This window comes from Kogia breviceps, chromosome 7, assembly GCF_026419965.1.
Source record: "Kogia breviceps isolate mKogBre1 chromosome 7, mKogBre1 haplotype 1, whole genome shotgun sequence".
NCBI lineage: Eukaryota > Metazoa > Chordata > Mammalia > Artiodactyla > Physeteridae > Kogia > Kogia breviceps.
In genome coordinates this window covers 54829278-54841842 of record NC_081316.1, presented here as the reverse complement: position 1 = coordinate 54841842, position 12565 = coordinate 54829278, and the positions used below count along the sequence as shown (strand labels likewise).

The window sequence follows — 12565 nt, the reverse complement described above, 5'->3', positions numbered from 1 at the left end:
ATGCCCTGCAATGAAGAGTAGCCTCTGCTCATCACACCAGAGAAAAGCCCACGTGCAGCAGCGAAGACCCAATGCAGCCAAAAATAAAACAAATAAAAATAAATAAATAAAACTGAATCACTTACTAGATTAAAAGTATTAGGTATACATTTAATTAACTTCAGAATTGGTAGCAACTTCTCTAGTTTATGGTCTCTCACAAACATCTTTAAGGAAAAGTTGCGCCATATTTTACTTTTCTAAATACAGGAGAAATTCTAACTAATAAATGTCAAATTCCTGTCAGATATCATCTTCAGAAATTGTTCTAGGAAGGATTCTCACCTAACTTTACCTTTAGCAGACTTTGAAATGATGTGTCATTGTTCCTAAAAGATAAATTATCTTTTGAAATAATCTAGATGTGTGTACTTTGGTAGACCATTAATGCTTAATTTTAAAGGATTGAGTAGGTAACTTAGTATTTTCTATGAGAAATTTTCAGCTCTGTAATCAGGTGTCTTTGGTTATTGGTTAGGATAGCCAGAATTGAAGTGATTAGTTTTGGCCTATATGTAGTAAGGCAGGAAGGTGCAATTTTTATAAATGAAATCTCATAGGATGAATACAAAATTCAGTTGAGAGCTAATAATGACGTAAAATGTAGAAACAAAAATGGAATGAGATTTTAGCTCTGAGTAAACTGATAAGGTATTTAGTTTTGTAGAAACACAGAAGAATTAGTACTCATATATTTTATTTTTCAAAGTTTTATAAATCCAAAAAGGAAAATTAGTGAGCTTTTGCTACACGTTTTTCTCTTAACTTTTGATATTTCCATTTCAGGCCATTTATTTCTCAGAAAATTCATTTTCCTGACTTTTCTACCAGAGACATACATAGAAATTATGTCGATTGTGTGCGATGGTTAGGTGATTTGATACTTTCCAAGGTATGGTAACTGCTGTTAAGCTGTATTTCCATTGTTTGTGTGAGTTGGAACTTTGCAGGGAGCACAGTTTTTTATGCAGTTGGTAAATTGGATAACAGATGGGAAATTGCTTTTTTTTTTTTTAGTCTAATGATAACTTCAAAAGATTTGGACATTTGTTTTAGGCATAAAACATCCTGATGAATTATAATTTGTGTTCCAATAAGATGAAAAATGTTAACTTGCAAGTTGATACTGTTCTCTGATATCCAGTGTTACTATAAAATAACCACTATCTAAAGCCAGTAGTGTGGTGGGTTTTTGTTGTTGTTGTTGTTTTTAATGTTTGTGTTCATTTCAGTAAACTTACATATACAAAAACGGATGGAGTTGGTTCATGGGATGTAGTTTGCCAACCCCTGCTCTAGTATGTTGATACATATGTTTATATATATATTTTTTTTACTGATAATTTAGAGAAGTTGGTGGTGATGTCATCTGAACATTTAGGATTGTCAAATTTGGAGAAACTGCTATCTAGTTTCTTTTCTTGATACAGGTTTCAGGGCATTTCACATTTTCTTGGGCAGAACCTGATTTATTTTTTCCTTGGCCATGAGGGTATAGTTTTACCTTTCTATTTTTAAACTTCTGATCTTGAAATTAGATTCACGGGAAGTTTCAAAGACAGTTCAGAGAGGGGTCCCATATTGCCGTTCACCCAGTTCCCCCCATTGGTTATTGCATCTTACATAGCTATAATACAATATCAAATCCAGGAAATTGACATTGTACAATGTGTGTGTGTAGTTCTATGTCATTTTATCACATGTGATTTTGTCATTTCAAGAATGTTACAGTATGGGACCTTTTAAGATTTTTTTTTTTTCATTCAGTGTAATGCCATCCAAGTTGTTGTGTGTATCAGTAGGTCTCCCTTTTTACTGCTGAGTAGTATCCCATGGAATGGATGTACTACAGTTTATTTAACCTTATGCATCTATTGTAGGACATTTTGATCCTTTCTAGTTTGGGCCTATTACAAATAAAGCTGCTATTGAACAATCGTGTATAGGTTTTTGTGTGGACTTACTTAAGTTTTCACTTCTCTGGGATAAATGCCTAGAAGAGCAATTGCTAGGTCATGGTTAAGTTCGTTTAGTTTTTTAAGAAACTGCCAAACTATTTTCCAGAGTGGCCGTGCCATTTTACATTCCCACCAGCAATGTATGAAAGATCCAGTGTCTTCGAATCTTCGCCGGCATTTGGTATTGTCACTATTTTTTATTTTAGCTGTTCTGATAGGTGTGTAGTGATACATCATCGTGGTCTTAATTTGCATTTCCCTGATGGTTAGTGGTGTTGAACATCTTTTTCATGTGCTTATTTACCATCCATATATTCTTTCAATGATGTCTCTTCATATCTTCTCATTTTCTGATTGGATTGGTTTTTGTTTTGTTTTGTTTTTTACTGTGTTGAGTTTTGAGAGTTCTTCATATATTCTAAATATAAATCCTATGTCAGATAAATAGTTTGCAAATATTTTCTTCCAGTCTGTAGCTTGTCTTTTCATCCTCTTAACAGGGTCTTTTACAGAGCAAATGTTTTTAATTTTGATAAAGTTCAATTAATTTATTGATTTTTTTAAAAAATTATTATTTTATGGATCATGCTTTCGATATTGTGTTTAAACGCTCTTCACTGAGCCCTAGGTCCTAAAGATTTTCTCCTGTGTTTCCTTCAAAAAGTATTGTAATGGTTTATGTTAAATTTAATGGTCCATTTTAAGTTAATTTTTGTATGAGGTTTAGGTAGAAAGTTCATGTTTTGCCTATAGTTCAGTTGTTCCAGCTCCATTTGTTGAAAGGCCTATCTTTCCTCCTTTGAATTGCTTTTGTACTTTTTTCAAAATTGTTTGGCCATACTTGTATGAGGCTGATTTTGGTTTTTCTATTCTGTTCCCTCTACCAGTACTACATACACAGGCTTGGTTACTCTAGCTCTATAATAAGTCTTGGAGTTGGTAGAGTGATTTCTTCCACTTTATTCTTTTTCAATATTATTTTAGCTATTCTAGTGCTTTGTCTTTCTGTATAAATTTTAGAATAATCTTGTCTACATTTACTAAAAATCTCGCTGGGATTTTTTTTGGGGGGCGGGGAGATTTTGATTTTTATTGTGTTAAACCTGTATATCAGTTTGGTGGGGAATTAATATCTTTACTCTGCTTAGTCTTCTGGTCCTTGACTATGGTATGTTTCTCCATTTAGAGTGACAGTAATAAATGGTATTTCTGATTTCCGTTTTTTTGTGTTTATTGCTAGTATATAGAAATAAATTGATATTTGTGTATTAATCTTGAATCCTTCAATCTGTTTGAACTCCTTATAGTTCAGGTAGGTTTTTGTTTGTTTGTTTTTGGTTAATTACATGGGATTTTCTGCATAGATCATAATTTCATCTGCAAATAAGGACAGTTTTTATATCTTCTTTTCTGAACTGTATTTTTCTTAATTTCCTTTTCTTGTCTTATTTCACTGGTAAGCTTCTAGTCCTGTGTTGAATAGCAGTGTTAAGAGCAGACATCCTAGGCTTGCTCCTGATGTTAAAGGGGGAAAGAATTCAGTCTTTCACAAGTATGTATATCAACTATATGATTTTTGTAGATGTTCTTTATCAAGTTGAGAGCTGTTCTTTTGCCTAATTTTTTCAGAGTTTTATCATGAATAGATGTTAAATTTTGTCAAATGCTTTTTCTGCATCAACTGATATGATCACTGGTTTTTCTTTTTTAGCCTCTTAATGCAGTGGATTGCACTGATTGTTTCTGAATATTGTATCACTTGAATAAGCTTACTTGGTCTTGCTGTATAATTCTTTTTATATGTTACTGAATTCTATTTGCTAATATTTTGTTAAAGATTTTATATGTATTAATGAGATATGATATTGGTCTGAAGTTTTCTTATTTATATTACCTTTGTCTGGTTTTGGTATCAATAATACTGGCCTCTAGGCCTAGAAATTTTTGAGGAGGAGTTTAAAAATTAAACACTCAGTTTCCTTAAAAGTGAAAAGGTTATTCAAATGAACTGTTTCATATTGGGTGAATTGTGGTAGTTTGTGCTATTTGAGGACTTGATCCATTCCATCTAATATAAAATTTATGTGTGGAGAGTCGTTTGTAGTATTCCCTTATTATCCTTTTGATATTTGCAAGGTCTCTAGTGATAGCCCCTGTTTCATTCTTGAAATTAGTCATTTATATCTTCTCTTCTGTCACTCTTTTAAAGGGTTTGTCAAATGTTTTTCTGTTATCTCGTGTCTTCCTTCTTTCCTTTAGTTTGCTGTGAGTTGTTTTTGTTCTTCTAGTTTTATGATGGGAGCTTAGATTATTTAGTTGAGACTTTTCTAATGTAATCATTTAGTGCTATAAATTTCCCTGTCAGCACTGCTTTAGCTGCATCTCACAAAAATTTTGATATGAAGTGTGTTGTGTAGTTTCTAGGTGCTAGGAAATTTTCTTGTTATCGTTCTCTTATTGATTCTAGTTTGATTCCATTTTGGTCAGAATATACTCTTTATGATTTTGATTCATTTAAATTTTTTGATATTTGTTTTATGACCCTGTTTTGGATATGTTCCATGGGAGCTTGAAAAGGATGTATATTCTGCTGTTGGATGGAGTGTTCTATAAATGTCAGTTAGATCCTGTCAGTTGACAGTGTGGTTGAATTCTTCTATGTCTTTATTGATTTTCTGTCTACTGTTCTGTCTAATAATTAGTAAATTATTGAGAAATAAGTGTTAAAGTCTTCAACTATAATTGTGACTTTTTCCCTTTCTCCTTTCAGTTCTGTTACATTTTGCAGCTCTGTTGGTTGGTGTATACACATATGGTATTGCCTTGCCTTGGTAGCTTGACCCTCTTATTATGTAAGGTCCATCTCTGTCTCTGGTAAATTTTTTGCTTTGATGGCTCCTTTTTCTTACAGTAGTATAGCCATTCCTGCTTTCCTTTAATTAATGGTATATCTTTTTCAAACCTTTTTTTTTTTAAGTTTATTTATTTATTTTTGACTGCATCGGGTCTTGGTTGCTGTGTGTGGGCTTTTTCTAGTTGCAGTGAGTGGAGGCTACTCTTCATTGCAGTGTGCGGGCTTCTCATTGCAGTGGCTTCTCTTGTTGCAGAGCGTGGGCTCTAGGGTGCATGGGCTTCAGTAGTTGGGGCACACGGGCTCAGTAGTTGTGGTGCATGGGCTTAGTTGCTCCGCAGCATGTGGGATCTTCCCAGACCAGGGCTCGAACCTGTGTTCTCTGCATTGGCAGGTGGATTCTTAACCACTGCACCACCAGGCAAGTCCCATCTTTTTCAAACCTTTTACCTTTAATCTACCTGTATTGTTATACCTGAAGTGAGTTTATTAAAGATAGCATATAGTTGGGTCACATTTTTTTAATTCATTTTGCCAAACTGTGTTTTAGCTAGTATATTCAGACCATTTATATTTGAGCCTTAACTTACCAATTATTACATTAAGTTTACTATTTAATTTTTTTCATTCTTTTCATTTCTCTGGGTTTTTTCGCCTATGTGCGCATATTTTAGAATTCCAATTTGATTTTTTTTTTTTTAATTTTTTTTGCGGTATGCGGGCCTCTCACCGCTGTGGCCTCTCCCGCTGCGGAGCCTACGCACAGACTCAGCTGCCATGGCCCACGGGCCCAGCCACTCCGCGGAATGTGGGATCCTCCTGGACCGGGGCACGAACCCGTATCCCCTGCATCGGCAGGTGGACTCTCAACAACTGCGCCACCAGGGAAGCCCTCCAATTTGATTTATCTATACTACTTCTGAGTATATTTCTTTGTGTAGCTTTTTTGGTATTTGCTCTGGGTGTTACTGTATGTGTGTGTGTGTGTGTGTGTGTGTGTGTGTGTGTGTGTGTGTGTGTGTGTGTGTGTGTATATATATATATATATATGATCAGTCAGCATTTTACCACTTCAAGTGAAGTATAGGAAGCTTACTCTCTCTTTCTCCTCCACTTATAATTGTCTCAAATATTCCTTTTACAATTGAGAACTTCATCAAAGAGTATTACAATTTTTGCTTCAACCGCCAAACAGAATTTTAAAACTCAAGAAGGAGAATGTTATGTTTACTCATTTTGCTTTTTCTGTTGTTCATTCCTCTTTTCTGATATTCCAAGATTCCTTCTTATATCATTTCCTTTCTGTTCATCAAACTTCCTGTAGCCATTCTTTTAGAATGGTGACAAATTCTTTTAGTTTTTCTTAGTCGGAGGATGTCCTCATTTCCCCTTCATTCCTGAAGTATATGTTCACTGAATATAGGATTTTGTGTTGATGGTTCTTTAAACATTTGAAAAATGTTGTTCCCCCTCTTTCTGGTCTCTGTCATTTGTAATGAGACATCTGCCATCATTGAATTGTTTTTTTCCTATAGTTAAGGTGTTCTTTCTCAACTGCTTTCGGGATTTTTTTTTCTTCTTCTTTAGTTTTCAGAAGTTTGAATGTGATATGCCTGATATTGACTTCTTGAGTTTATCTTTTTTGCGGTTGGTTCACTCACCATCTCGAATCTGTAGTAGGTTTGTCTTTGGGGGACATAATTTGTCCCATATTTGGGAACTTTTCAGCCATTATTCAAATTCTTATTTAGCCCCACTTTCTTCCCCCTCTCCTTTAGGCACTCTAACGATGTGAATATTATATTTTTTGTTTGGTCCCTGAGACTGTGTTATTTAATAAGTCTGTTTTCTTTTGTTCAAATTGGGTAATTTCTATATTCTAACATTCAATTTACTGACTTTCATCTCTCTTTTTTTGCTAGTGAGCCCTTCAGTTGTTTTTTATTTTGGCTATAGTTTTTTTAGTTCTAAAATTTACATGTGATTCTTATCTTTTATTTGTTTGATGAGACTTTTTATATTGTTTTAAATGGGTTTGTAATTTCTCATTGAAGCATTTTTATGATAGCTGCTTTAAAATCCTTGTCAGATAGTTCTAACATCTGTGTCATCTCAGTGTTGGTATCTCTTGATAATCTTTTCTCATTAAAGTTAAGATTTTTACATTTCTTGGTATGACAAGTGAATTTTGATTAAGATATCTATATTTTGGTTACTGTTACAAAACTCTGGATCTTGCTGATATTTAAGCAGGCTTCCTTTGATAAATTTTCATCTGGGGAAGGGGAGTGCTGCTTCATTATTGGCAGGTGGCAAGGGAAGTTCAGGTTCCCCACTTGGATGACTTGGTGATGATGTCTCTTTACTACTGGGGTGGGAGTTCAGGCTTTTCACTGGGCCTCAGGTGATAGCACCCTAGCAAGAGGGGGTTGGGAGGCCTCAGTACTTCTCCCTGAGTGGTCTCCACTGACAATGAGAGTGGTGGGTGGTTGTGAACATTCTGACCCTCTGCTAGGCTTCCTCTAATACCACCCCAGGCAAAGGAGGAGGAGAGTCACCTCATTACCATGAGGGGTAAGGAGTCAGGATGTTAGTACTTGAAGTGTTTAGTTATCACCTGAGAAGGGACCCCACTGGGACTTTGCTGGTCCACATGTGTGGATGGTTCCACTGTTTTTTCTGTGGTATTAAGTGTTTACCTGAAAATTTTCTCTCATGCTAGGTTGCCACTTTCCTGGTCCTTTGCAGAGAGTAGGCTTTTTTTTTTTTTTTTTGTCTTCACTTGTTAGCTTTGTTGAGTTGCTACCTTCTCTAGCATCCAGTCTGGGATACATAAAGAGGCAAAAGAAAACCAAGCAACTCAATGTCCTTCATGTCCCAGGGCCCCTAACCAGTCTGCCTCCTCCCTAGCCTTCAGACTTTTAAGCTGTACGTAATGAGATAAATAGGAAAAAGTACCTCTACTTCATCTGTTTTGGAAGCAGAATTTAAAAAGGAGTAGCTCTAAAATTTCTGCTCTTAGAACTTAATCAGATGATAGGAAGGATTTCTGCACTTTAGGTGGGAAGCTGAACTGAATATTGGTGGTCTAAACATCTGGCTCCACATCAGAACTATTGGGAGGACATTCTAAAAATAGATTCCTAGGCTTCATCCCCAGATATTCTAAATCTGGCATAAGGACCTGGGAATTTGTAATGTTTAAAAACTCTCTAGATGATTTTCTAGTACAGCCATCCATTAGTGCGATTATTTAGTTCTCCATGAGGGAACTCTGTTGATTAAGGATTCTTTACCAGTATAGCCAGTAAGAAGCACTTAAAAAAGTATTTTACAATTCTGCGGCTTTGGCCTCCCCCCTCAGAGTTTGTGATTCAGTAGGGTGTGGGTCAAGATGAGTTTTTAAAGAAAGCTGTATAGTCTATATCAATCCAATTGTGTACTTAGTTAAGAGTCATCAGCCTAGGTGATCTCTAAGATACTTTACAATAAAGAACTTGTATAACAGATCCATATCCCTGGGATTTTATATAATCCAAAAAGGGCAGAGAAGAAAAAAAGTATATTGTCCACTCCCTAATCTCCCTGTGACCCCACAGAGCTACCACATGTGGTTGTTAGTCTGTGTCCTGTAAAGTTCCAGGATGCATTCTTCACCTACACCAGGATTTCTCAATCCTGGCCCTGTGGAGGTTGGGTAAGACAATTTTTTGTGTGTGGGAGGAGTTCTGTGCATTGCAAAGTGTTCCGCATCTCTGGCTTCTATTAACTAGAAGCCAGAGACATTGCCAAATATCCCTTAGACAGCAAATCACTGACCTACACAGGAATATAAATAGTGCCCTCTGTTTTGCATTTTTTCCTCCCATTCTATTCTTTACCACTTGCTGCTTAAATAGAATGTATGTAAAGGTTCAGTGTTGCAGGATAGGGAAGGTATAACTCAGCCTAGTTTAATCCCATCCCCTTATCAGTGTCTTGATATTGAACCACTGCTTTTATTGCCTTCTGTATAATCTGATCTCTAAGGCCCCTTCTATGAATTCATTAGCTTTCCTATGATATCTCTTGAGCACCTATCATGTAGTGCAGACAGAAGGATTAATAGTTAACCAGATATAAAGGGAACCACGGGGGTTTAGAAGTGGGATGGGGAAAGATGAAACTAGTGAAGTAAGCAGGGGCCATATTGAAGAGCTGTGTATTCTAATACAGTGTTTGTAATTTTACCTTTGCTATAAAATACTTCAAGTTTCTGGATGCTGAAGTATCTAAAGCTGAATTTGTTTTGGTTTGGAAGAGAAATTGTGACTTCAAAAATGAATATTCTAGACAGTGTAATGCTTTTGTATTGTTAAAATCTGTTGATAATCAGACTTCTTGTCCCTAAGTGTGGATACTGACTCTGTAAATATAAATGAATGTATATCGCTGGACTCAGTAGATGGATAACCAGGTTCTAAGAGCTGTGAGTTCTGAAATAGTAGAGAAAAAGCTTTGTTTTTAATGTTTAAAATTCAGTTCTTCGATTAACATTTCTTTTTTTCTCATTTCTGTCTTTTTTAAAGTCATGTGAAAATGCCATTGTATGCTGGAAACCTGGCAAAATGGAAGATGATATAGATAAAATTAAACCCAGTGAGTCTAATGTGACTATTCTTGGGCGATTTGATTACAGCCAGTGTGACATTTGGTACATGAGGTTTTCTATGGATTTCTGGCAAAAGGTAGCAACATATTTTTACATTTTGAAATTAGTTGACGTAAAACCATGGCAAATTTAGTTTTCTCTGTAGTGTATCTGTATTCTATTACCTCTAAGTTTAATCTACCTTGATTTTTTTGTATTAATTGCTTTGGCCTTTGATGTTATTTATTCTACCCTTGTGGCTCTGCACACGATCTGCAGTGCTTATTATAAATGAAATTGACAGGTGTCAATGCTGGCAGTTAGGTGTTTACTTTCCGTAACATCTGTTACTAAGATTTAATGTTTTGGATTAGAGTGTTAATCTTTTTATATAGAAAACCAACGTGGAAGATAGAGACAAAATATTAGTTATCTAAAATTTTTTAAAATTTGGTGTTAGAATTTTGTGATAACAAATTACTTGGGTATTTATTTCTATATGAAAGCTTTGGAAATTTCCTATGGCTTTTACTACAGTTCCTAAAGGCAGAATAAAGAGTACATGCTAACTATGTAAATAAATTGTAAAGTTCTTCGTAAATTTGCAAAATAACCTCCTTATTTTACTCAGTACATCTTTGTGAAGCATTAGTTGCTCTTATCTTTGTTTACACAATGTAAGAAATATAAGATGCAAAGAAATAACCAAGAGCGTTGCCATAGGCTGGAGCTGAGGTTTTTCTGAAATAAGAAAGATGTCTTAGGATTGTTTGAAATCTTTACAGCTTATTTTAATAATTTGATTTTTTTTAATATGTTTATACAGATGCTTGCATTGGGCAATCAGGTTGGCAAACTTTATGTTTGGGATTTAGAAGTAGAAGATCCTCATAAAGCCAAGTAAGTATTTAGAAATTCCTCTTCATAATTTCTGACATTTTCTCCAAAGTGTTATGTCAGCATAGAGGAAGTAATGGATACTTGCAATGCCATCCTTAAATCATTTGTAACATTTACATTCTCAGAGTATTGTAAAGTATTTCTTTTTTATTCTAATAGTGATTGTTTTTCCCAAGTACTTTGGTAATAAGTTATTTCTCTTTTTTTAATACAAGTTATATGGTGCCTCTTGGATTTAAAATATACCCAAATTTTATGAAATTTGAGATTGGGCTGTTAGTGAAGTGTATTCTGGTTTCAGGTGCTTTCTGTATGACTTGGAACATCTATTCATTTTCTGATTTATTGTTTTAAGTTAGATCCTGACAGCATTATATATGCATGGTATTTAACCTGTTGTCATGTCTTCTCCCTAGATGCACAACACTGACTCATCATAAATGTGGTGCTGCTATTCGACAAACCAGTTTTAGCAGGGATAGCAGCATTCTTATAGCTGTTTGTGATGATGCCAGTATTTGGCGCTGGGACCGACTTCGATAAAATATTTCTTCTCAATCAAAATTAGAGTGTGTTTTCTGTGTACAGTAGAATTAATGTATCTTGCTAGTAAGGGCACATAGAGCATTTAGAGTTGTCTTTCAGCATTCAATCAAGCTGAGCTGAATGTAGTGATGTTTACATTGTTTACACTCTTTGTACTGTCTCCTGCTCAGACTCTACTGCTTTTAATAAAAATTTATTTTTGTAAAGCTGTGTTGTATTTTAGTTTATTTTGTTTTGTTCATTGTGATGAAAAGAAATGTTGAAAGTAATAAAATTACATCTTATCTTTTTGCAGTGATTATTGTTTTATTTGTGTAACTGGAGAAAGCTATATAATTTAGTGATTAAGTATAAGCGCTAGAACAAACTGAATTTTAATCTTGGCTCTGCCACTAACTGACCTTGGGTAAATAAAAGGATCAAGTGATTTAATACATGTGAAGCAATTAGAACAGTACTTGACTACACTAAACCCTTATCTTTATTGGAAATTGTATTTCCTATGGTTTTATATTTCTTAATGATTTCTTCTATAATTTGTAATAAGTAAATTCTTTAAGAGTTGTGATATGTAATGTTTTAATAACCTATCTTTATAGTTAAAATATTATTGCCATTTGATTTACAACTTGGTCATTAGTAATCTTAGTGGAAATACTATCAGTAGAGCAAGGGAGGAGAGGATATAGAAGCTTAAATGCAGTGGGTTGAAAAATGAAAGAAATGGGGAGTACATTATTGTCCCCTTTTCTAGAAGGGTATTGGTTAAGAGAAATAAGTAAATTGAGGATATCATACGGTTGAAAGTAGTTGGTGGGTTTTCCTGGTGGCATAGTGGTTAAGAATCCACCTGCTGGTGCAAGGGACACGGGTTTGAGCCCTGGGCTGGGAAGATCCCACATGCCGTGGAGCAACTAAGCCCGTGCTCCACAACTACTGAGCCTGCACTCTAGAGCCTCTGAGCCACAACTACCGAGAGTGCGTGTCACAACAACTGAAGCCTGTGCGCCTAGAGCCCATGCTCCGCAACGAGAGCCACTGCAATGAGAAGCCCATGCACAACAACGAAGAGTAGCCCCTGCTTGCCACAACTAGAGGAAGCTCACGCGCAGCTACAAAGACCCAATGCAGCCATCAGTCAATCAATCAATAAATAAAAATTTATTTTAGAAAAAGTAGTTGGTGATTTTTGTCCCAAACATAGGGTGCTTTGTGCATGGTGTCAAGAACAGAATTAAAGGGACTTCCCTGGTGGTGCAGTGGTTAACCTGTTGTGATTTGTAGAAAATGACTATCATTTTGGAATTGAACTGGTGGATTTTAAAGAGATTCTTGGTATTTTGTGGTTATTTTCTGATGCAGAGCAAGACTTCATATGAATAAAAGCAGACTCATTTCACCTTCCTTGCTTCAGTTATCCCAGGCTGATGTGAAATGTAAAACGTTGGGTGATTTCTGTTATGTTTTGTGTAATGAGTGAGTGTGTATTTGTGTTTAATTCTAAAACCATATAATCATGGGTTGTCAAAAAAAATCATTGTAATATATAGCACTCTATTGGCCATTTGATTTTTTTGATGCAAAATTACTTTTTAAACCACTAAAATTTTGTATAAAAAAATGTTTGATTTATCATTCTGA

General features: G+C 35.2%; 1 protein-coding gene across 3 annotated transcripts in view; it reads left to right on the top strand.

Annotated features, from left to right (window-relative positions):
• The window catches only part of EED (embryonic ectoderm development), a 33770-nt gene extending 22640 nt beyond the window's left edge, over positions 1–11130 (top strand). The window contains exons 9-13 of one of the 3 annotated variants that reach the window (XM_067038321.1): positions 826–931; positions 2104–2178; positions 9417–9575; positions 10305–10378; positions 10795–11130. In XM_067038321.1, coding sequence (XP_066894422.1) covers positions 826–931; positions 2104–2178; positions 9417–9575; positions 10305–10378; positions 10795–10921 — 541 coding nt within the window. In that variant the 3' untranslated portion in view covers positions 10922–11130. Of the gene's footprint in view, positions 1–825; positions 932–2103; positions 2179–4767; positions 4850–5242; positions 5374–9416; positions 9576–10304; positions 10379–10794 lie in introns of those variants that run through there. The other 2 variants (XM_059068515.2, XM_067038322.1) reach the window with 2 other exon arrangements.
• Positions 11131–12565: the final 1435 nt, after the last annotated feature.